General features: G+C 39.9%; 1 protein-coding gene across 9 annotated transcripts in view; it reads left to right on the plus strand.

Annotated features, from left to right (window-relative positions):
* Window positions 1-22,374, plus strand: part of FGGY (FGGY carbohydrate kinase domain containing) — a 325,810-nt gene that overhangs the window by 293,547 nt on the left and 9,889 nt on the right. For 8 of the 9 annotated variants that reach the window (XM_033008779.2, XM_033008783.2, XM_042807464.1 and 5 more), the window contains 2 exons: window positions 121-241; window positions 3,536-3,630. In XM_033008779.2, the coding sequence (XP_032864670.1) occupies window positions 121-241; window positions 3,536-3,630 (216 nt within the window). Of the gene's footprint in view, window positions 1-120; window positions 242-3,535; window positions 3,631-22,374 lie in introns of those variants that run through there. The other variant, XM_042807486.1, reaches the window with a different exon arrangement.

Consider the following 22,374-nt stretch of genomic DNA (forward strand, 5'->3'; position numbering starts at 1 on the left):
AGGTTACTGGTAGGGGCAGTTAGCATCATTCTTTTTAGCAAATTGTGCTTTAAGATCTGTTCCCATGGCTGCTCTCCTGTGCTCATCTGTTTGTTGTTTTTTTTCCCCCCCTTTCTGAAGTTAGGAACAAGACATATTTTGGAAAGTATGCAGACTGCAGGGCACCATATCAACACGCTGTTTCTGTGTGGTGGGCTGAGCAAGAACCCTCTCTTTGTGCAGATGCATGCTGATATTACCGGTAAGTTAGAGGAAGTGCAGGGAAAGGAGTGTAAACTACTTTATTTTAGGTGGCTCAATACTTTGTCTTTGAAAAAATAAATCTTTATATAGACCTGTGTTTGGCTGGTTGGCCGAAAAGTGTGTAATGAAATGTTACTTCCTGCAAGATTGAATTTCCTGAAATTTAAAGACATTTGAGTAACAGATATGCAGTGATGACAAAGCTTCATACTTTGTATTGCTAGAAAACAGACTTCAGGAGAAACTTCCAGCATCACTTCCAATCTGCGGATCTTAGACTTACAGGTTTTTTAAGAAAGTGCAATAGCATAAATATAAAAACTTCATATGGAATTTTTAAAACCAGTATGTATAAGTTACATGTCAGAGATGTTTCTCACTATCAGATTTTTAAAAATTATTTGAAATGTTCCATGGAATTTGTTCCATTCAGTCAGATTAAAAAGTGTTAGATGAAGATAATGCCCACTACATTTTGTGAGCATGGTTTGCATAAGATATATTTTACTAAAACCTGTATTAGCTTCATCCTGTTTGAATTCTGTTGCATTTCTGACACTTCCTGCTCATGCTGGGTGTTGTATCCACTACACAGAACAATTCTTTTCTGAACTGCTTCCATGTCTGTATCATTACTACGGTTTAGGGGACAATTTCTGGGTCCTTGATCCTGCACGGTGTTGCGTTTGGTTTTGTAGAACTCCTGATGGGTGGAAGGTCCTGGGTGTGTGGTTCATTACAAGAGGAGGTCTCAGGCTTGCATGGTGTTTTTGGTCTCCCTTAAGCCTGTGTGTGTTGGACATCTTAGCACACCTGTGAGTCAGTTGAATATACTTTAAAAAATGTGGAAAAAATAACAAATTTTAGTGTAAAGGACTTCAGAGAAACTTTGAATGATGTGTGTTTTGGGTATATTTCAAATTAAGACCAGTTGAGCTGTCATGAATAAAGTTTAAGGCTCACATTTGGGGCATTTGGTCTGGAGAGCTGACTTGCCCTAACATCAAACACACTTATAACCTTGATGCAGGAGAGAAGATGAAAATATGCTTTATGTACTTACCTGAGTTGAAAAGAGAAATGGAGAAGCAAAAAGCATCATGCCTATTGACCTTAAAATTCACTAAATACATTGTAGTCAAAGTGACACTTTCTGTTTGTAAAAAATTATATTGTCAAGTCCATGCCTTTCCTTATATAACTCAAATGTTTTAGGTGAATTTCAGCTACGTGTAGAGTTGGGATGCTGGTTCATGATGTGTAAAATAAAAGATCTGTGAAAAGGTATTCTGATTAAAATGTAATCAGAAGTTCTTTGACTGTAACTAATGGCCAAGTACAATTCAGTACAAAAAGGCCTTTTTGCAGTCTGGAGTTCTCCCCCATTTGTAAAATCAGTGACTGACAAGGGATGTCAGAGTTCATCTAACTGAAATGCTCTTGGTTATGTTGAACTCATTAGAGCCTATCAGATAAAATAACTGGCATTCCAGGATCAATCCCCCATTCTTTCCCGAAAAGAAAAAAATCTGAATATATTATTGTTAGCTGCAAATGCCCATGACTCAGCCATGCAGACATCCAATAGATAATTTCGCAGGCCACTTAAAAAGTATCTTGATCTTTTTGTTTGCCTGGTAAGAATTCTGTATTCATTCTGATGATGCGGGAAATGTGCAGTAAATTTTAGAGGACGCTGAAAATTGCTTACTGCTTCAACGCCTGGCAAACAGCCGTGTAGCCCTAAGCTTGAGTTTTAGATTTTCTGTTCCAAGTTGACCCAAGTCCTGAGCTGTGGTCCGTCTGAACCGGAGGAATGCTCAGGTGGCTGATCCTACGCTAATGTTTTTAAGGTGGATTTGTTTGGTCAGATAAATTTATTGGATACTGTAATTACACCGGTTATAGTACTGACTGCTGTTAGTAGTCACGCCAGCAATCAAACAGTAAGGTCTCACCATAGCCACTTTCTTTCCCCATCGCTCTGCCTGTGCTAACTGTAGGAAGAAATAAGCGTAAAGACCACTGTGGCACCTTTATGTCACTCACTGGAAAATGGTTGTAAGGAGCTTTACCCTGGTGGAACAGTACAAAGTTAACATAATGTAACTGTATGCCTGGGGTGCAAGGTGAATTTGCTTTGTATCAATAATTGTTTCTTATATTAATAATTTTATTTCTCATTTTGAAGAGTGTGTATTTGCCTCTCCTTCTGTAGGAGCTGTTCATGGCTCACTTTAGGTCTTCCTCCAAATTGCAGTGCCTTCTAATCGTACAGTTGGCTCTCAGGAGCAGCATTTTTTGGGGCATAATATCATTAAGACTATTCACAGAAGGAAGCCCTCCTCCCACCGCTGTGTTTGCATCATCATTGAATGAAATTATCTCAGTAATGGAAATCTAGACACATGCCAAATACTGTAGGAATATTATATTTTTTGGCTTAGTGAGGATAAGCATCTAAAGTGCAGCTAGAAAAGTATTTAGAGTTATGCTGTTGTTTTAGATTTTTAAGGAGAACTCGGAAAGCAGGCTGGCTCTTACTTGTTTATTAGTATTTTTCCTGCTGTTTTTACACTAGTAGTGCAGGTCTTAGAAAACTTTGTGTGAACTGAGGGAAAGCATGTTCATTATAGTACCCATGGGTGATGAAACAATAATTTTAAATTCTACCTCAGAATATATATTGGGGTTTTGTTTGTTTGTTTGTTTTTCCAGTGTTTTAATCTTGTTTTCTAGTATCTTGCACAATTTGGAAGACAAGTTTTCTCTTATTATTTCATACATAGCTTGTGAAAGTTTACTAGTCATATTTTCATGTCTTCCAGCAAAACCAGACTGGCTTTGTTGGCTATATACTTAAAAACAAACACAAACAATCTTTTTTTTTTTTGTTCGTTGCAAAAGAAACAAAAAGGATACCACCCTGTTTTCCCCTGGAGGTCAACTTTTAATAGGCATGTGGGTTTGGAGGGTGTGAGTAACAGGTTTATACCAAGCCCTTTGAGACAAATAGCCAGTGTCAAAGGTCTGGGGGTTTGTTCTTTGTGTGCTTTATGTTCTGCATTAGTATTTTGCTGAAATTATTGTATTTAAAGTCTGCATTTTTCTTGGAACGTGGAACCACAGAGCAGAGATTTACAGTAATCTACAGTAGACAGTAGCTCTGAATAGAGTTGTGAACATGGTTTTCAAGTCCTTTTTTATTCCTTTTTGCTTTAATTATTTGTTGTGCCGCTAGTGCAGTGCTGCTATATTCTTCCTAACAGAGGCATGGCTTTTTCTTGTATAGGCAAGCCTGTTGTCCTGTCCAAAGAAGTGGAGTCTGTTTTGGTGGGTGCTGCTATTCTTGGAGCTTGTGCTTCTGGGGATTTTGCATCTATACAGGTATGCAGTACCTGGTTTTGGTTTTTTTTTTTTTCAGTTGTAATGCGTTTTACACTTTGACATTTGGCACCATGCACAGACTTTAATTCAAGTGGAAAGGTTTGTACTTTCTGCACAGCCGGACAAGAGCCAGCATCGCTTTCTCTCCACCCTCTTTTTAACTCCATATGTTATTTAGGTGTACTGAAGATTCATTTGTCTTTTAACTGTAGGAACATGCAGGTAGAAGCTACTGTCTATGAAGTTAGGCCATGTAATTTTACAGACGGAAAAGGGAATTTGGCAAGGCTCTGATCCTGCAAGAAGGTCACTTTTTCATCTCAGTTATATTTGTCCTACTTTCCTTCCTTCATATGGAAGAATGTTAAATATAAGAAACAACATAGCACTATTTATGCAGTAAAAAATGACACACCTATACCTCTTGTCTTGCCCACAGTGAATGCAGAGTTAATATTGAGGCTGGAACTTCATGTTTATTCATGTTATTTCAATCCATTAACAGTTTTAAAAGTAGCAGTAAGACTCATACGTTCAGTGGATTAGCCAAAGCATGACTTAGCTGCATTTATATGAACAACAGTAGTATACAGAAACCCAGAGGAGGGTCTGAAAGCCCCAAATCCTATCTGTTTTCCCATCTGGCAACTCCACTGGCATAGGGCATGTCCTCTTCTCATGCTACACAAGGACATTAAACAGTACACTGCATCCAATTGGACAAAATTATTTATCAGGAGGGTCCCTAGATACACTTTTCTTTATAACAGGCACAGATATTTGTAGATTAAATTTTGCACAAAATCTTATCTGAATGTATTTTCTGAATAGGGAGGTCAGCTTCTCAACCTTATTAAATTGATGCGGTTCCACTGGAATCAGTAAACAGATCAACATAAGCTGAGGAACTGGGCCATGTTTGGCATTTTTCCAAATGTCAAATTTCCAAATGTGAATATTCTACAGTGCTGTGTAGGTTAGCAGGAAGAGCAGTCTTCTTTCATAAGAATTTTTCCATTAAAATTAATCCCATTGCAACAAATATATAGTACAATATATGTATCTGTATTTAATAATTCTAGTGCTTCTAAGAACTTCTTTTGATAAATGTAAATTCAGTAGCAGCTTTTGGTGACAGAACTTCATATTTAATTCTTACTCTTCTGTTAATCTTCTGCCTTCAAGTACACAGATATTTTGTTCCAAATTTAAGATGTTTTCCACTACTGTACAATACTTGGACATCTCAAAACTGATTTTATTAAGTCTGCCTTCATAATTATTAGAAAAATCTAATGTTGTGAAATTTTTTGTGATGTGTTTTTATATAACTTTGGTGTATTCATTTACGTTTAGTTTTTAATCCTGCCCTTATATATAAAAATATTTCAGAAGCATATCCAATAATGTCAGAACAGGTATGCATATTTTATACATGCGTACATATATGTCAGTCTGCATAGCACACTCCTTCAGAAATCTTTTCAATGAAACTAGACCCTTCGAACCAGCCATGTAACAGACTTTTTAATTTTAAAAGTGATTGCTCTTTCACTGTTATGGTACGTCAGGAGGTACCTGCCTCTTTAGTTATGAGGATGGTTTTTGGGCTTGTCCTAAGCGCAGTGCAGGTTCTGTGGGTCTTCCTGGAGTAAACTTCTCCTAAGGGCTTAACTGTGACTCTCGGGAGCTGGGTTTCATGACTCCTTGTGCTCCCTTCCCATTTCTGCTTGAATCAGGTAAGTTAACACCAGTACATAAAAAGAATAAACACGAATCGCAGTCCAGTGCCTCAGCGCCGCGTAAGGAGTCTGGTTTCCCAAACGCAGTCGCTGCCTTTTCCAGTCCTTCAGCAGCTGTTTGTGTAAGGTCTGGCTCCAAAGGTTTTGCTAATCAGCGGGAGAGTTTCCTTTTGTTTCACTGAGTTACAGGTCAAGCCCATGGGCTTCCCTGGGATAGCTCTGAAACAGAAAAGGGGAAAGTAGTTTGGAAACTACTGCTATTATACATCCCACTGGGTATTTGTAGTAGGTTTCTTTCCACCATATTGCCTGTGGTGATCACTGGGAGCCAGGTGAGGCCCTGAATCCTATCCAGGATGCCACAACATCACTGCAGTGTGAAGCAAACCACCCGCTAAGTGTTTTGGCTTAGTGTATGTTCAGCAAATTGTCGTTACAAAGGTGCCACCTATGGCAGTATCAATTGTACCATGCAGCATATATGTTAGATTATGTAAATTTATTTTAAAAAGAATTCAGCTACATGGGATCAAAACCCATGAAACTGAATAACTGTCTATTTTGGGGGTGGGGAGGTGTAAATGCATATCTAGCATTGCAGTTCAACAGCCTTCTCTTACATTTATTTTTCTAACACATCATCCAAAACAAACCTTTCTTAGAGGTGCTGCTGCAAGCATTCAGCACCGCTGTAGTCTTTGAAAATAATAGAGGTAATTACCTGTCCTCTCATAGATGGTTTATGCTTAATTATTTTGCTTTCCAAAGTTCTTTGTTTGCTCAGTCTAATAGTAAAGGAGAAAATTGTGGGGTTTTTAGCAATGACCTCTTTCTTTATGTCTATGGTTGTTTGAAGGGGAATTTTTACTGTATTTGTCCCAGTGACTGGTCACATTTCTCAGAATGAGTTTTGGATATTTCCACTCAATGTCAAAATCAAAACGCTTAAAAGCTATCTGGTTTTTATGGGTTGGCTGTTCTCCATTTTCTAGAACTCAAGCATCCTTAGGACAGCTGGGAAATAGCACCCAAACCCAGGGACCCTCAAAATCACTTCTGATAATCTTAGTCTGGCTTTAACACTCTCTGCTGACAAAAGGACTGGCATCTGCACAGACAGTAAAACCCCCTAGTGATAAGCAATAGCAGCAGTGCTGCCAGGCTCCTGCCAGGGAATCTCGTGTGGAAGCGTGTGCGTGTGTGCTGGGTACTGTGTGCACCCTGAGTGATGCTTGGGGGAGCTGGTGAGCCTGCGGAGCAGGGCTGCTCCTGTGTCTGCAGGCTAAAGCTGATGCACTGGGGACGTAACGTGCAGTATGTGTCAGAAGTGACTTGCTTGTGCATTCATTCTGTCAGTGTAGGGGTTTGGGGCATAGGACAGCCAAGTCCGAGCCACTGCTCCAGCAGTCTGCCCTTCGCTCAGAAAAGCTGGGCACACGGACAAGATCCTCAAAATCTACCAGGACAACACTTTTCAATACAGGAAAGAAAAGATGAGTCATCTAGGGAAGACCCAACTCTATGGTAACCTTATATAGTAATTAGAGTTAGGCTTTATTTAGCTTAACGGTTAGGAAAAGCATTAGAATTGGCTGGTATTTCCTTAGGGGTAAAGTATGTGACTGTGGTGGTTGCTGTTAATTTCATACTGCTGCCCTACCCTCATGCTTAGTCCCGTGGCATTCCATCATTGGCATTTGGAAATGGAGAAGTACCTGCTTCAGAGAGACGTTGGAGGATGGTTTTTCCAAGGACAGGCAGCTTGCTTACCTACGTATGGCTGTGTGATGAACCCAGTCAGAAGTGGACGTGAGACAACAGGATTCTCACCCTCCGCTTTCTTGGGCAGTTGGTCATAGTGGGTGGAACACTAAAGAGCTTTTCCTCTAACCTCTGGTATCCCTAAATAAGTTTCTTCTCACAAAGAAACAAGCATCAACATACCTCTTGTCTCTTTTTCCCTTTCTGTATTACAGCAGTGAGTATTTGCAGGATGCAGCATTTTGTTCTAATTCTTAATTTGCCTATCTTCTTGTTCATATTTTGAGTGATGTGTGGAGTAAAGGTTTTCATGCTTTCTATTGACCACATTTATATTAGTACCAAAATTCTCAATATGCTGAGCCTTTACAAAGAAGCATTGGAAATGAAGGTTATTGCAAAATCTGTAGCCATGCAGGTTAATTTGCTAGATTCTGGTGTGGTTTTAAAAGCTCAAGCCCCTTGAAGCTGCAATTTCATCTTTAGGTAATACTATCAAGGAAAGATTTATAACCGCCATCTCTCATGCCTGGTCACCATATGTTGTTGCTTCAAAGAATGTTGAGTTCTCTATTTTCCTCTTCATTTACTCTCCCTGCATTTTATTCCTCTGTGGTAAAACTGAATTAAAACAATTGGACTACCCAAAAAGAAAGAAGACCATGCAGTATAGTGGGTTCTTCCCCATTTCACCTTACGGTTATTTAGTCTCTAGAATCTAAGGAAAGGGGAGAAAATCTTCTGAATTTCTTCTTGCAATTTGGGTCATCTTTTAATTTGCCCCTACAAATGCTATACCCTTTTTCTTTTGGTGGTTTTGTTGTGTCTTGATTGTTGTGCCTGTGAGCTGTAACACAGCCTGACTGGGTGACAGAAGACAGTGCTGTGTAAAATAGTGTGACATGGATTTTTGAAATATACACTGTATTTTTGTTTTTTTGATTTTTGAAATATGTGCTGCATTGAATGAAATAACACTGCTGGCTTAGATGGGTCAATTTATTGGTTCTAGCCATTTCTTTCATGCTGAGCAGCAGGATCCTGGTTTTCTATGTGATTGTTTCTGTAGTAAAAATATAGTTTCCGGTTTAGCAAGCCAGCAATTCCTTCTCAGTAAAAATGTTCAATAAATAAATGTCAAAGTTTCCAGAATATCCTCGTTACTCTGCCTCACTTGTATGTAATTGAAAATGGGAAGAAGGTGCTGTTTGATTTGGCAGTCATCCAGCTCTTTTTTTTGGATAGCCTGCTCTTTGGGACAAAGCTGTACACCAGGGAACAGGATTATTGCCTTATAAAATCGTGCAGCCCACTAACTATTCCTTAATTGCATATTAAAGCAATTAATAAAATTACCTGTATGAAACCCGATTACCAGATTTATTTTGGATTTGCTATCTTAATGTGGGTCACTGTTGCTGGCCGATATGGAAGAGAAAAAACTTCGTATGATTTACTATAATACATTTTACTGATAACTTTCTGTAATCAGCTTTCTGTAATCGTTTTTGGCGTAAAACATTGAGCTAGAAATTAGAGTCTACATGACTACAGGATTTTTCGTGTATAAAACTGACTTTTAAGTGAGGTGTAGGCTTTTCTTTGTTAGTTTTGGTTGTTGTGCGAGTTGGTGGTATATCCTGCAGAAAGATAGGGGAAAGCTTTTTCACTGCTTTTATAAAGCAGATTGGAGGTATATAAAAATTATCTGGATTCTATAGAAGGAGGTGTTAGGTAATTACCTAATGTGGCTTAGCTGAATTATTTAGTAGCAGTAGCAGCTGAGCAAGTGAAGTACCCCTTAGGTACAATTTGCATCCCTGGAAGCAGCCCTAGAAGCTATGTGGATCATGATCACTTGGCTCACCTTCAAGATAGCAGGCATAGAGTCCATAACTATGAGGGAGATATATTGCAGAGAGGGGTTTGAAGTTACGATGGCACAGGGGAGATGATTCACTTACAGCTCTGTACTAAAGGAACTCAGAAGAGTTTTGTTTGTGCACTGCTTGGTTATGCTTAATTTAATGGATGACGCCTCTCAGTTGTCTGAGGAAGTTGTTGGGTGGTATAGCATAGAGGATAAAATCAAATAACAAAACCCACAGATAACACAAGTTTTATAAAGAACAGCCAGGAAGTAAATGCGATATGCACTGTATTTGACTCTTACAATCAAAATGTTGCACGCTATCATGAATGTAAAGAAGTTCTTTAGTGCAACAGATAGTCCACAACCTTGGTAATGGACCAACTGGCAATTGTGAATAGACAACATTTCATAAGGACACCCATAAATAGTACTGGGACATAGTCAACATTTCTGCTGACAGAACTGGAGGGGATTAAGCTATTTCCATTTCTGGATCAGGAAGCCTCTGGTGTAATTTTGTTCCACTTATTTCAATGGACGTACTTCAGTTGATGATCTGATCCTCTATTCCTCTTCCAAAGCATTACCTGTCAGGTCGTGGATTGAAATTAATACAAGCGTCTTGTTGATTTCCATATTTTCAAAAGCAAGAACTGAGTGAAAGATCAGGGAGGGGATAGTTTTTTCCTTAGAAATGGTAATAACTTGGGAAATCAAAAGAGGAAATAAAATTACTTCTCCCTGTTGAGTTAGGGAATGTTGCCTTCCCTCATCTCATTAAAAATTTAAAGCGCTCTTGTTTTTGAGCAGGGTGAATTAGTAATTAAGTGCTATAATCAACTTGTGTAAACATAATATTGAAGGAGAGCAGCAAATTAATCATTTCGTTGGCTTGCCTTACCCAAGTAATGCACCTTTTAGTAAAGGCCTTCCTGCTGTGTTAGGATGGGGTTTTTTTTAATCCTGTTCCCTTATTCAGAGGATTTTGGAAAGGCAGAGGAAGGAGATGGCTGTTCTGAGGCACCATGCTGTACGCAAGGAGTATGTTAAGGTGCTGTGATCTTGCCTTCCTTTTCTTCAAAAGCTCCAAATTTGTACATGTAGATTTTGAGCCCAAGGTTTAGTGGAGACCATCCTTGGGCAAGGCTAGCTGACAGCTCTTGGTTTTCCAAGTAGTGTATTGGCTGGGTATGGCCTCTTCATTTAAGTGATTTTTTTTTTTTTTTTTTTTTTTTTTAAATTCCTTCCTGGATTGTGTATGATCAGTCTCAATTGACAGGACATGTGTACCATAAAAAAAATTACGTTAAATATCAGTGCATAGCTTATATATCTACTGTTAGAGACAGTATTCTAATGATGAAAAGAGCTGAATCTTCACAGTCCATTCATTTGTTGTTCTCTCACTTATGACTTGCAGCAGAGTTATCAAGGGATGTCATGGATAGTTCATGATGTGGACTCTACTGCTTGCTGAGAACCAAACGGTTTTCCACATAAGCAGCTAAGATGTTTGTTGTCTGTGGAGTGTATTTGCAGCTACCCAGGCCTGGACTCAAAGCAGTGACTTGGCAAGAAAAGAACTCTATCCCTTTACCTTTTTCCTTGGTGTTTTGACACTGAAATACATCTTTGCCTAATTGAAAGTTTTTTGGTTTTTTTTTCTTGTGTAATAAAGTTAGATTCAATATGGCATGCATGAAACCACCAAGATACTGGCAATGCCTCTGGCTTTTGTATAGAGTCAGCTGCCTTCTTACCAGAAATCTTTAGAGAAATATAGATGAGAGAGAGAAATTAAAAGGCAGTGATTTGATGGCCACTGTCCAGTTCCTTGTGGCCTAGTGTTTATGGTACAAAGAGTGCCTTTTTAGTTAGCATATTTTGGCCCTACTGTCAGAAGTCTTTGCAGTAAGGGTAAAAATCAGATGAATCACAACTCCTCTTTTGCCCTAAGGATGATCCTTCTGTATTAAAGCTGAGAAATATAAATGCTTGTCTGTCTCTGCCAAGCACAGAATGAGCTTTCAATCAGTTTGAGAGTGTGATTTTTTTCTCGCTTTTCAAGCCACAATGAATATACAGAAGCATTTATACTTTCTTTCAGCTGACTTCAGTGGACAGTATTTCCATGTGGTTGGAAATCCTCTCATGGTGGAAGTTAAATCACACATACAAGCACCACTACTTAGAGAGTCAAACAGCTGAGATGTGGCTGTAGCCGATAGCACGATGCTTTCACAAAAGTCCTAAGAAAAGTACCCTCTGTCTTGTTGCTGTTTACTGACATGTGATACTGGTTGACATCTGTTGCCCTTCTCATTTGAGGACTGTTTGCTTTACTAACCTTAACATTTCCACATTGCTATGCTGTTGAAGTGCAGATACACAAATCTCCTTGGAGTCCCCGCGGTCCTTTTATGAGAAGCAGAGCTGCCATCATTTGATATCATCCTGCTGGCTGTCTTATATGTTGGAGTTGAGAGAAATAATTCTGTTGCTGTTAAATGTTCTTCGTGCAGTACAATGTCTAGTGGTATATGTTGTCATACATTTGATGTATTATCAGATCAGTACATGCTGTACGGTAGTGTTTGGTTCATTGTCACATTAGAGGATTTGTAGTCATATTATATCACTTGAAATTATTACAGGTAAAAACTTGTCTAAGAAAATGTCAGAGTTTGTTGTAGCAGGTCATATAGCTACTGAAATGACTGATGATCTGAGTCCATAATCATAATGCAAAATCCTCAGTTAATGTAAATCAGTGTTGCTCCAGGATTTCAGAGGAGTGATACCAGTTTACTCCAGTGCCCTGATCCAGTCAGGCACTTAGGTACATCATCTAACTTTCAAGTAGGCAAGAAGCTCAGCTGAAGATAAGCAGGACTGCCTGTGTGCTGAAGTACTTCACTGGATCAGAGCCCAAACAGAAATCTGACACACAGTTCACTGGTAGATGACACATCTTGAAATGATAAAGGCTATTAGAGCTCTTGCACTTGGTTCACATTATTACTCATTCAGAACCAAGCTGTGGGTGCTATAGGTAATAAGGTACAAAGGTGGTGTCTTTTGTTAAGTGCTGTCCTTTTGTGGAAACTTAGCATGCTCTATTTTAAATGTCATCCCGTACACAAATGTTCAGATTTGGAATTTCTCAGTAACTCTTTAAAGACAAGGAAAGGCAGCTGCAGTCAGTGCGATATATCGGTCATAACGGAACTACCCATTCACATGAGCTGAGTATTTGGCACAGAAGGACTAGCATTGGAGGCAGCAATCTCAAAAATCCCATACTTAAAGATGTGGCCATATTATTTTTCTAAAAGTAGGTAGTTTAATGAAATAGCACACTAATGAAATCAAATGAATGGCCTTTTATTTGGACATCAGTGGCAGGAGATGGGGCACTGTGTGTTGGGATATCAGTGTGACTGACCTGTTTATTAATTCTGTCTGAGAGTGGTGATAAAGATTTTCTTACTTATTTTTCACATTAATGAGGATGGACTGAAAAGGTAATAAAGACCTCTCAGATGCTCAAATGACCAAAGAAATCTGCTTAATCCTCTGTCTTTATGCTGAAGGTGTAGCTGGCTTTGCACATTGGCACAGCTCCACTGACTTCACCTAAGTTCTGTATCTTGTGTGCACATACCCGATGACCTTATGAGAAGCAACCATACGTACGTAAATATAATCTCTGTCTGTAGTCTCAACACATATATTGTCATGCCTTTTAGCTTTTAATAAACTCACATCAGCTGATGTTGGCAGAGAATAAGATTTAGTGTTTTGTTAATCTGCAGAAGTTGAGACTTACTAAACCAATGGTATTCTTCTCATCTGCCAGTAAGCCCAAGACCTGGCAAGCAGGAGAAAATATGCTGCCTAGAATAGTTCAGGTTCTGCTGCTGCATATTTTTGTAACAAACCATGAAATGACCACGGTGGAGTTTGTCTAAGGAGATGTACAATTAGTTGATTTTTTTTTTTTTTTCCAGGCAGACTAAGTCTAAGATCAGCTTATAGAAGAAGTTTAATAATACCACGTTTACAGTTTTGCTAGCTTGCTGGCCCTGTCTTTTCTTGAGGAAAGCCATAAATATGAGGAAACCATAAATGTGTCTTTATAGTGGATAGATACTTTCTTTAAAATGTACTGTGACCCATCTCCTTTCTATTTTAAGGACAGATTTTACCCACATACTCGGAGACATAGCTGAAGTCATTTGGACCTTGGACTCCCCTTCTGTCCAGGCCATTTAAGCAGGGAAAAGTGTGAAAGCAATATTTTATAGGAAGGATGAATACAAAGGAAGATACCATGGATCCTTCATAACTGTCAGTAGCCAATAAGGTCCCTTTCAGAGTGTGTCTTGCTTAAATGATGTTCGAGATGTCAAACAAGTTAAAGTCTCTCTGCCCTCACCTCTTCAGTAGCTCAGCAGAACAACCTTCAGGTTATGCACTGGAGAATTGGAAACTCAATCTGGCTACATTGTGAGATTAATTTTCCATCTGGGATTTGCACTCTTGCTATGTCAGCGCAGGGGATCAGACTGTTCTGTGTCAAAGCACAAGCATGGAGAGCCACAGCACTAGCTGTCTCAAATGCTTGAGGTTTTTTCACAATACATTTTTTGAAGGACATTATATTCACTTAGTTGTGGGATTTGATGCCAGTAGTTTGTACCACCAGGACATACATTTGCCACCCTATATTTGAAGAAGTGTTGTAACTCATGTGTACTATGTTGTTCTTTCTCCTAACGTTGTCCAGAGGGGTTTGTTTGCCCTATCTGTATAGATTAACAAGACTCTGTTTAACCTATTATCTAGGCATTTCCAATGCATTTCCTTTTATTGTGGTTAACAGTGAAGACATTTTTCTTTATTCCCTTTCATATAATCATGGATCTGAAACGGTAGAGGAGAGATCCCATAACCTTTATTAGTTTTATTAGCAACAGAAAGCAGTTGCTTTGTTAGCATACTGGCTTTCCTCGTCCTCAGAATCCAGTACTCATCCTCCTTTCTTTATTCATCTAAGTCATAGGTTCTCGTTTCCTTGGTTTCTTAGATATAGCTATATAGCAACCATTCCCAAACCTTGCTTGCTTTCTTGTTTTAAAGCAACTTTTCACACCCACTGTGCTTAAACATTTCTGAGGAAAAGTTTGATACGAGAAATTGGACAGTGACATGTAGAGAGAATTCATGTGAAATTGCTTCATGGCTCTCTTCTGTTTTTACTGGGACAAGTGTTCATGTAATTATTAGAAAGACCATAATTGTCACTCTTGAGGGAAATCTAGGCAGAAAGTCTCACCACCAAGTGGGCATGGAAAAGCGTAAGTTGCAGATTTTTGCATAAAGATACTCCTCCAGATGAGGGTTGAAAAACAGTAGAAGAACACGAATATGGAGAACTGCTGGGCCCATATCTTGCTGTGCCCTTTAAATGTGTATAAGCAGCGAAAGTGAGTTGGATTTTCATCTTTCACAAGTGCACTTTTCAGCTAGGAATAATTTATAGGAGATACACTCAATGTGTTGTACTCCTAGGCGTTGCATTCACCAGAGCATTACTAACCTTCAGTACATAAATATATTTTGACCCACATAAAGCGTGTCTGTGTGAGCACCTGCTCTAAGTTGCTGTTTTCTGCACAGCTTCTGGATAGTCCTTTACCGGGTAGGAATTTTAGGGAGGAGTGTGGGTGTGGAAGCTCTGATGGGAGCACAGTGTTTTGTCAAGAAACAGAGACAAGTGATGTGGCAGTGGACTCCTTGCTAAGCAGAGTGAGGAGTGGTTAGATCTAACCATGTCGCTTCTTTTGGATCTCTGGAAGCAGAGGGGACCCCCAAGGGAAGACACTCGGAAAAATAAACCATTTTCTAATCAGTATTTTCTCCTCTGAAGAATCTCTCCACAAAGAGAGTATGTGTGGAGGGCTGCATCATCACTAAGCCCAACCTCTCCCTCCCAAAATTGTGGGGTGGAGGATGATGATGTGTCACATTTGCAAGGTCCCTTCATTGCCCAGTCCTGTAGCTAAGAACTGAATTAAACACCTTGGATATATTCAGCAAAATATTGCTGAGTCTGGCAGCCTTGTGTCAGACTCCTTTTGCTTTCAAAATGTCTAGTAAGACTTGATTTTTGCCTAATTTTCCCAGACTAGTGTCTTCCTATCTGTTGTCACAAAATCACTGATTTCCGTTAAGCAGTTTAGTTATTGAATCCTGTATCTTTAGACTAGACTGGGGGAAGCAGTGCTCGAGTGTCTTACCACAGATAAATTGGATGTGTGTTAGCCTCTAGGTTGGAAGCTGGCACTTAGCTTAGGTGAAAGAGATGAGTAATGGCCCTAAAGATGCTAAGCTGTTTGAAGCCCTTCTGATAAATGGGGTCTTTTTGTGATGAGCTATCCTCACTTTCTTTGACTGGTTGATATAAAAGCTTTGTATATACAAGCATATTACTCATTATTTACTGGTCGTGGTTGTAAGGTGGTTTAATTTTGCAATAGTCCCATCTAAGGGATGATTCTTGAATTGCATGGAAATGAGACTAAGAAAGCTTTGCTTTTTATTTACTTTGTATAACTTTGCCCCTGTGGAAACACTGGATAGCACATTTGCCATAAGACACAAAATGCCAAATCTGTGGCTTTCGGGACATGAAATTTCCCCTCACCCCAGAGAAGAACCAGAGGGCTGGCATGGAAGGAGACTAAAAGAAACATGAGAAAAAGATAGGTGTGGTGGAGAATGGGGCTTTTATTTTTTGGCACTAAATCCCCGCTATCCCTGCCATCTCCCTCTCCTGACTCCCACTCCGATACTGTTTATTCTTTCCTCTGGTGCCACCTTCTTGCTTGTGCCTCTCTTTTGTTTACATGTTTCCACTTTGTCTTCCTTTCTCATCTGTTGATTCTTCTTCTCTTTTCCATCTCACTCTTCTTCTTTTGTTCTCTCTCTCGCTTTCTCTGCTCTTTCCATATTTCAGTCCCTTACCTGTGTCCTCACATAACGAAAAGCAAAGAGGAAGGGATGGCTTGTGGCTCATTCAGTGCTGCTCCCTCAGGAGCTTCATGGAGGACTTCAGTGAAGCGCTGTGCTGTACCCTCTGTTTTATGGGTACAGCATATCCACACAGCACTGGTTGGGCTGTGCCAGTCTTCTTGGACTGGAAGAGGAAGGATTTATGATGGCACTGATCACAGTGCTAAAATAAACTGCCCTCCCTTAGCTAGAGAAATAGGAGTTTGTAAATGCCAGCGTTTTATACACAAAGTGAAGGACAGACTAGCTAAGGAAGCCAGCTGCCTAGGTTAGCTGTTCAAGATCTGCAAATGACAAGTCTTTAAAAGCAGAGAGACAGAAAAAGTCATTTATGTTAAAACAAACTCTGTCATGAGTCATTTGACTTCTTTTTCTCTTACACAGAGTTTATGTCTCAGGCCTTCTAAGGCCCGAGTAACATCTGATACTCTTTAGACTGAGTGGGCTCTAATAGGAGTAGGTTCCTGCTTCCAGTTACAGTGTACCCCTTAGAACTCTATTTAATTTGAGTCTTGTGTTTACAGGCTGTAGCTATGACTTATTTGTCATTTTTATGGTAATAGAAAAGATTGTTTGTCTGTGATTCAGTCCCAGCCATGCTGTTGAATAGTTCTGTGTCCTCAGCAGCAGCAGAGAAAAAGTGGCCCAAGAGGGGCTTTTACTTTTTGCCTCATTCATTTTTCTCATGCGGCTTCAGTCGTGCAGGTCAGCAGGCACGAGTGGGGACACAGGTCCCCTGCCACCCCTCCCAACCGCTACCTCAGTCTAACAGTATCAGCAGAGCATTGCTCCACATTTCTCACACAGTTTGCATAGGAGCTGCATGTAATTTTTCTTCCCTTCTACTTTAAAATAACCAGCACCAAAGTGTACGCTGTCTGAAAAAGACAGCTTTGCCTTTTTTTCTATTTTTCTATTTTTTTGGTCCATTCCCTTTCCTTCATGTCCTCCCTTCTGTTCCCAGGTTTTTGTTTACATATTTTTACCAGGTGCTTCAGGTGCTAAAATAGTTAATTGCAGCTAGAAAATATGAAAGGTGTATGAATTCTTCAACTCTTGTTCACTGCTTGTGCCGAGACCCATACAGACCTGAAAGGGGAAAGTGAAACACAGACAAGAAGTCAGAAAAGCTTTGTCCCACTCCAGAGCTTACAGGGAAAGTGTTCAAACACCCGGCCAGCTTCCCTGGGCAAGGGTAACCCTCAGGGCCCACTGCTAAAAGGCCTGCACCTTAATTAAGCAGCATGACTCGTGTTCCCCCTAGTGGCTAATTACACGGGATCTGTTTCACACGAGCGTTTCATTCAGCTGCCTTTGAACTTTCCTGCCTAATTTTCCTCCCATGCACATTTTTTTGATACGTTTTGTAACTTTCTCAATTTCTCCAAATGACAGCATTTGCCATTTTTTTGCTTTTGACTTTAGAAAGCAGGAAAACGCACTATGGATAGATAATACCTTGTATCTGCAACACAGCAATAGGATTTAGGGTTGGGGAGGTTTTTGCGGATATTTCACCCACGCATGCTATATTTTTTCTGCAACGTTAGCAGTAAGCCTTAAGGAAGAAGGGCTTTTCTTTGTCTATCAGCATCCCTGTTGGTATTGTAACTCCTCAAGTACGAACAGATACCAACATCCAGAAATGTTAGACACATCAAATCGTCGGTAAGAACTGAATTGCCTGCCTTTACGGATCGAACAAATACTGTGTAAAATGTGGTGCAGTATTTCTTTGTGACAGAGGGAAAAAAGCTTATTTGCCAATGTAGTTCTCATTAGCAGCCTGGTAATGGGAGATAATGCATATATTGGGTGACACTGTCATCAGCAGTACTAGTTCAAATCTAACATAAACTACTGTATTATCAAGTTCTTCTGAGTTTACCTCTGCTTGAATAAAAGCAGAATTTTGCAATGAGAAAACAATGTATGTTCCCTAATTCAAGAGTTGGAGAACCTGGGGTTTATTCCCAGCTTTGCCACTGACTCTGTGACTTTGGGCAAGTTGTTTAACTGTGTTCTTCATCCAGCTGATTTGTGAAGCATATCTAGTGATGTTTAAGTACCTCAGAGGGTGGTTTTATAGTTATATTAAAGGAGATAGAATGAAGAGTGAAAAGAAAAATCTATGATGATGCTAGTGGTGTTGCTCTTGTGGATTAAAGTAAGAATGGAAAGGCCAGTAGACTGACAACTCGGTTGCAAATAGTTGGAACATCTTTTGATTTCTGAACAGGAAAACAAAATCTTACTTTAGAACTGCAGCCAGTTTATTATGTGTGGTAATTTTCATTGCTATGTATATAATACGAAAGAAGGCCTGTATAGTATGACATGGCTACAAATCTGAAGTTTATATAAATTTTTAATATTTACATTCATTAATTTTAAAGGTTGTGTTATACATTTACAATCAAATGCACTTCATATGCAGAATTCTTGTTCTTAGAAAATATTTGGGCAGGAATGGGAGACCACATCCTTTAAAACAGAAACTCACGGTTTGTATTGGCGATTCCTTAGGAACAACAAAGGCTAATTCAAGATCAGCATTTTGATTCACAGGCTTGTGGTTTTAGACATCTAATGCTGCATCTAACATGTCACTGAGAGACCAGGGGCTCTCCTTGCTCAAGTGTGGAGCCTTCTAAACGGCAGTTGCAGATATTTGCTGGAGACTTCTCAAAATCAGATGTTATCCTTTTCTGACTGCAGTGGGATCAGGATTAGCAGAAACAACAGATGCATCTTGCATCGCTGAGCATTTTTTGATTTGCATCTGAAAGTAGTTTGCGACAGGTCAATAACCCAGTGAATGTAATGTAAAACATTCAACAGGATAAGACCTCCTTGTTACAACCAACTGTATCCTTTTTCTTGCATGTCTGGGTTGTATTTTTTTAAATTAAGTTACTGAGTTGTAGAATGGCCTGCATTCCTTCTATTCCTGTAAAAACGAAATGACTGACAGCTTTTCAGTTGCACATGGTCCTACCGTTTGTTGGAAGAGATGGGGGCAGGATGGGATCCTACCAAATTTTTGACATACTATATATAGAGAAAAGATGGCTGAGCATGAGAAAACTGCTTCTTATCAGGCAGTTTAGCTAGATCTGTTACTGGTCCAGCCTGATTTTATATAGATCTTCACAAATTATTCTAATACCAATAACCAAGCCAGCACAGAACAATGGGCAAGTGTGTTTAGAAGAGTTGTACAGTAAAATAAAGACTTTCATCAGGTAGAATTAATCTAATTTCCCTCCCCCATTCTAGACTTGTTACAGCCAAAGAGATACCTTTGAAGAAAAACTAGCTTTTTTAATAGATTTGCTGTATTAAGCAATTTCCAAAGTACAAAATTGCTGCTAATGGAAAAGCGAAACAAATCTGGGATTTTGAGCTAGTGGAGTATTCGTGCAAGTAATTAGCCAGTACAAAAGGAGCATTCATCTTGAAATGACAGATAAGCGCTAAGGACAGGATTGAAAACTGTAAATATGTTAGCACTTTAAGCGAGAGCACAGCTTCAGCACTTGTTAGATTCATCAGCTGCTGTAAACAATATGGATCTTTGAAATGATCTCTGCTGAGATCTCAGCACATTAGATAATGATATAGTTGTTCATTTTTGCTTCTTCTGTTTTGTTTTTTCTTTCAGAAAGTACTTTCTGCAAAGAATAGGCCTATGATGCTGCCAGCACACACACTTATCTTTCTCCATGAGCAGACCCAGCGAGGGCTGCAGAGTCACTGTGGGGAGTAAAGAACAAGCCTGCAGAGCTGGGCTCTGCCTTTCCCGATTTATGCACGAGTGAGGAACAGTATGTGCAGCTGCAGTACAACTTTCCTCTCGTGGCTGTGCCTCTACACAGGGCTAGCAAAGGCTCCTTGAGGTCAGCCGGGCTCAGTTCACAGTTAGGACACTTCTTCAAGTATGATTTTAAAAGGCAAGCTGTTCAGGTGGTGGTAGCAGTTGCTCACGTGTAGCTTTGCGAAGGGTTAACAGTGACTGAGCCGTAACAACGGAGGGCTTCGTGTTGTGAAAACTGCATACAATAGAAATGAATTCGAAACCAATCAATCCACTTTGCAAAGCACACTATAAAAAGCTGGCATACCACGATAACTCGCAAACACTCACTGACCTTGCTGAGGTTCTGACTGGTGACCTACAAGTGAAAAGCTCCATGAGCCATTTGGGTCTCTGCTATTCGTCTCTTCTCTCAGCTTGCTGTCTTTAAATAAAAGGACAGATCCTCAGCAGCAGGAACTGGCTCCATTCTTAGGATCAGCTGAATCGTGAAGCACAAAGTGTTTTTTCTTCAGTCATGTCGCACATTGGCTAGATTTCCCTCTGAAGTGTTTGATATTAATCTAGTGGTGTTATTGATTCCCATGGAACATATGAGAAACTGAGGTGCAGAAGGCTTGCGTGACTTGTCCAAGATTAAAATTCAGGAGCCAATGTATCTGACTGCCCTCCTTACAGTCACAGAAGTTGTGCTGGGAAGAGCTTTCCCCCATAAGCGCTTCAGGAGCAGTGGGTTAGAAATTTTTCATTAAAGTGAGTGAAACGGCAAGGTTTAGGTTTGCTTGGAGACAGGAGTCACAAGGTGCAGCTCACTGGGGGCTTCTTGAAAAATGGGGAATAAGGTGGGACAGAAAAATAAAAGTAGGAATGGTGACCAGCTGGGTGTTGTAAGGTGAGAACATCCCTGGGGGGGCATTCGGGGCTGTTCCCCTTTCTCAGAGGTAGGAAGGACAGCTTATAAACAAGCTCGCCAACCCTCCCATCTAGCCAAAATTTGAAGGTGGGAAGGTGGAGACTGTCTAGTGTGCTCTCCTCTGCAAGGTCTCAGCTTTAAGGGTAACCCCTGGGGCAGGATGGTGCTGTATTAGATCCCAGGCCGTGAGCCAGCCTAACTGTGCTACCACTCGATGACTCACTCACATGCTAACTGCACTTTCAATTCTGACTGGTGCGTTTTCAGACAAAACCAGCTATTGTTTTGGGCACAGTCAATTATAAAATGTGCTCTTTTTCTATTTGCCAAATGAATACAAATGCTTTCTTAAAAGATCTCTTAAGGAAAAAGATGCCTCAGATACCTTTAAAAATTCCTGCTGGCAGTGCTTGGTGGCAGGTTTAGATTTGCTCATTAAAGGGAGTTATCTAATATTACTGGAATCAAAGCCTGTTTTATGGCTCTGGGGCAGGTGGGGATTAATAGCCCTCGGTTTTGGTTTTGTATAAAAAAAAATGTCAGGCCTGACAGATAGCTGGAGTAGCGATGAACGTAACTTTTGATATTTACCAACAGGAATATTTCTTCCCAATGAATTTGTGTAAGTTGGTGCCTACAGATTTTTCTATGCAATAAATGTAAATTGTAATACACAGAGAGGCTGTGCATATAAAAAGGTTCCTACTTACAGAGAAGTTTTAATGCTAAAGAGAACTGTATTTACAATTTCCTAGTGGTCTCCAAGAGATACAAGCCAAACTTTTTAGGAGCAAGGGGAGCAGAACACCTATTCTGATGTGACTATTACAGTTTTCTCATATAAATCTCTCTGAATTCTGTGTCCACAGGAACCCCACAGTTCAGGTTGGGAGTGTCCCTTGCTGCTATTAGAGCACATTTGGCAACAGACTTACTGTCCCATCGGTCAGACCAGGCTTCCAGGTTTATTACGGAATCAAGAGCTTTCAAAAATTTTGTAGCAATATGTATCCAGCATCTAAAGTGCTTTTCATGAACAGCACTTTTCTTAAAGGACAGTTTTAATGGCAGAAGAGCAAATGAGAGCAGTGGCTTCTCATCCCTGGATGCCTCTGATTTCCAGAGAGGAGATGGTGCCTGGTTTTTAACAAAACAAGACAATATCATCAGCTGATCATAGAGTCATATCATAGAATAGTTTGGGTTGGGACATTTAAAGGTCATGTAGTCCAGCCCCCCTGCAATGATCAGGGTGCCTTGCTTCAGCTCTCACTTAGTCACTCGTAGCCTCTAATTTGGGGAAGAAAAGTACTTTCTGTAACAGCGTGCTAGAAAAGGTTGCTAACCCCTTGTCTGTAGCAGTCATGGCAAGGAAACCGAATGCCTTCTGCCACAGACAGCTATCTTCTCTGTACTGTTCTTCACAAGGAGAAATTCCTATGCAATCCAGTTCTAAACTCCTAATGGATTTCTCATTCCTTCTAGGTTTTACTCTCTGCCTACTGCACACTGGATATCTATAAAATACCAGTTCTCTCAAGTGATATTTCATTTTTTTGTT

Source organism: Tyto alba, unplaced genomic scaffold, assembly GCF_018691265.1.
Source record: "Tyto alba isolate M040663 unplaced genomic scaffold, T.alba_DEE_v4.0 Super-Scaffold_1000006, whole genome shotgun sequence".
Taxonomy (NCBI): Eukaryota; Metazoa; Chordata; class Aves; order Strigiformes; family Tytonidae; genus Tyto; species Tyto alba.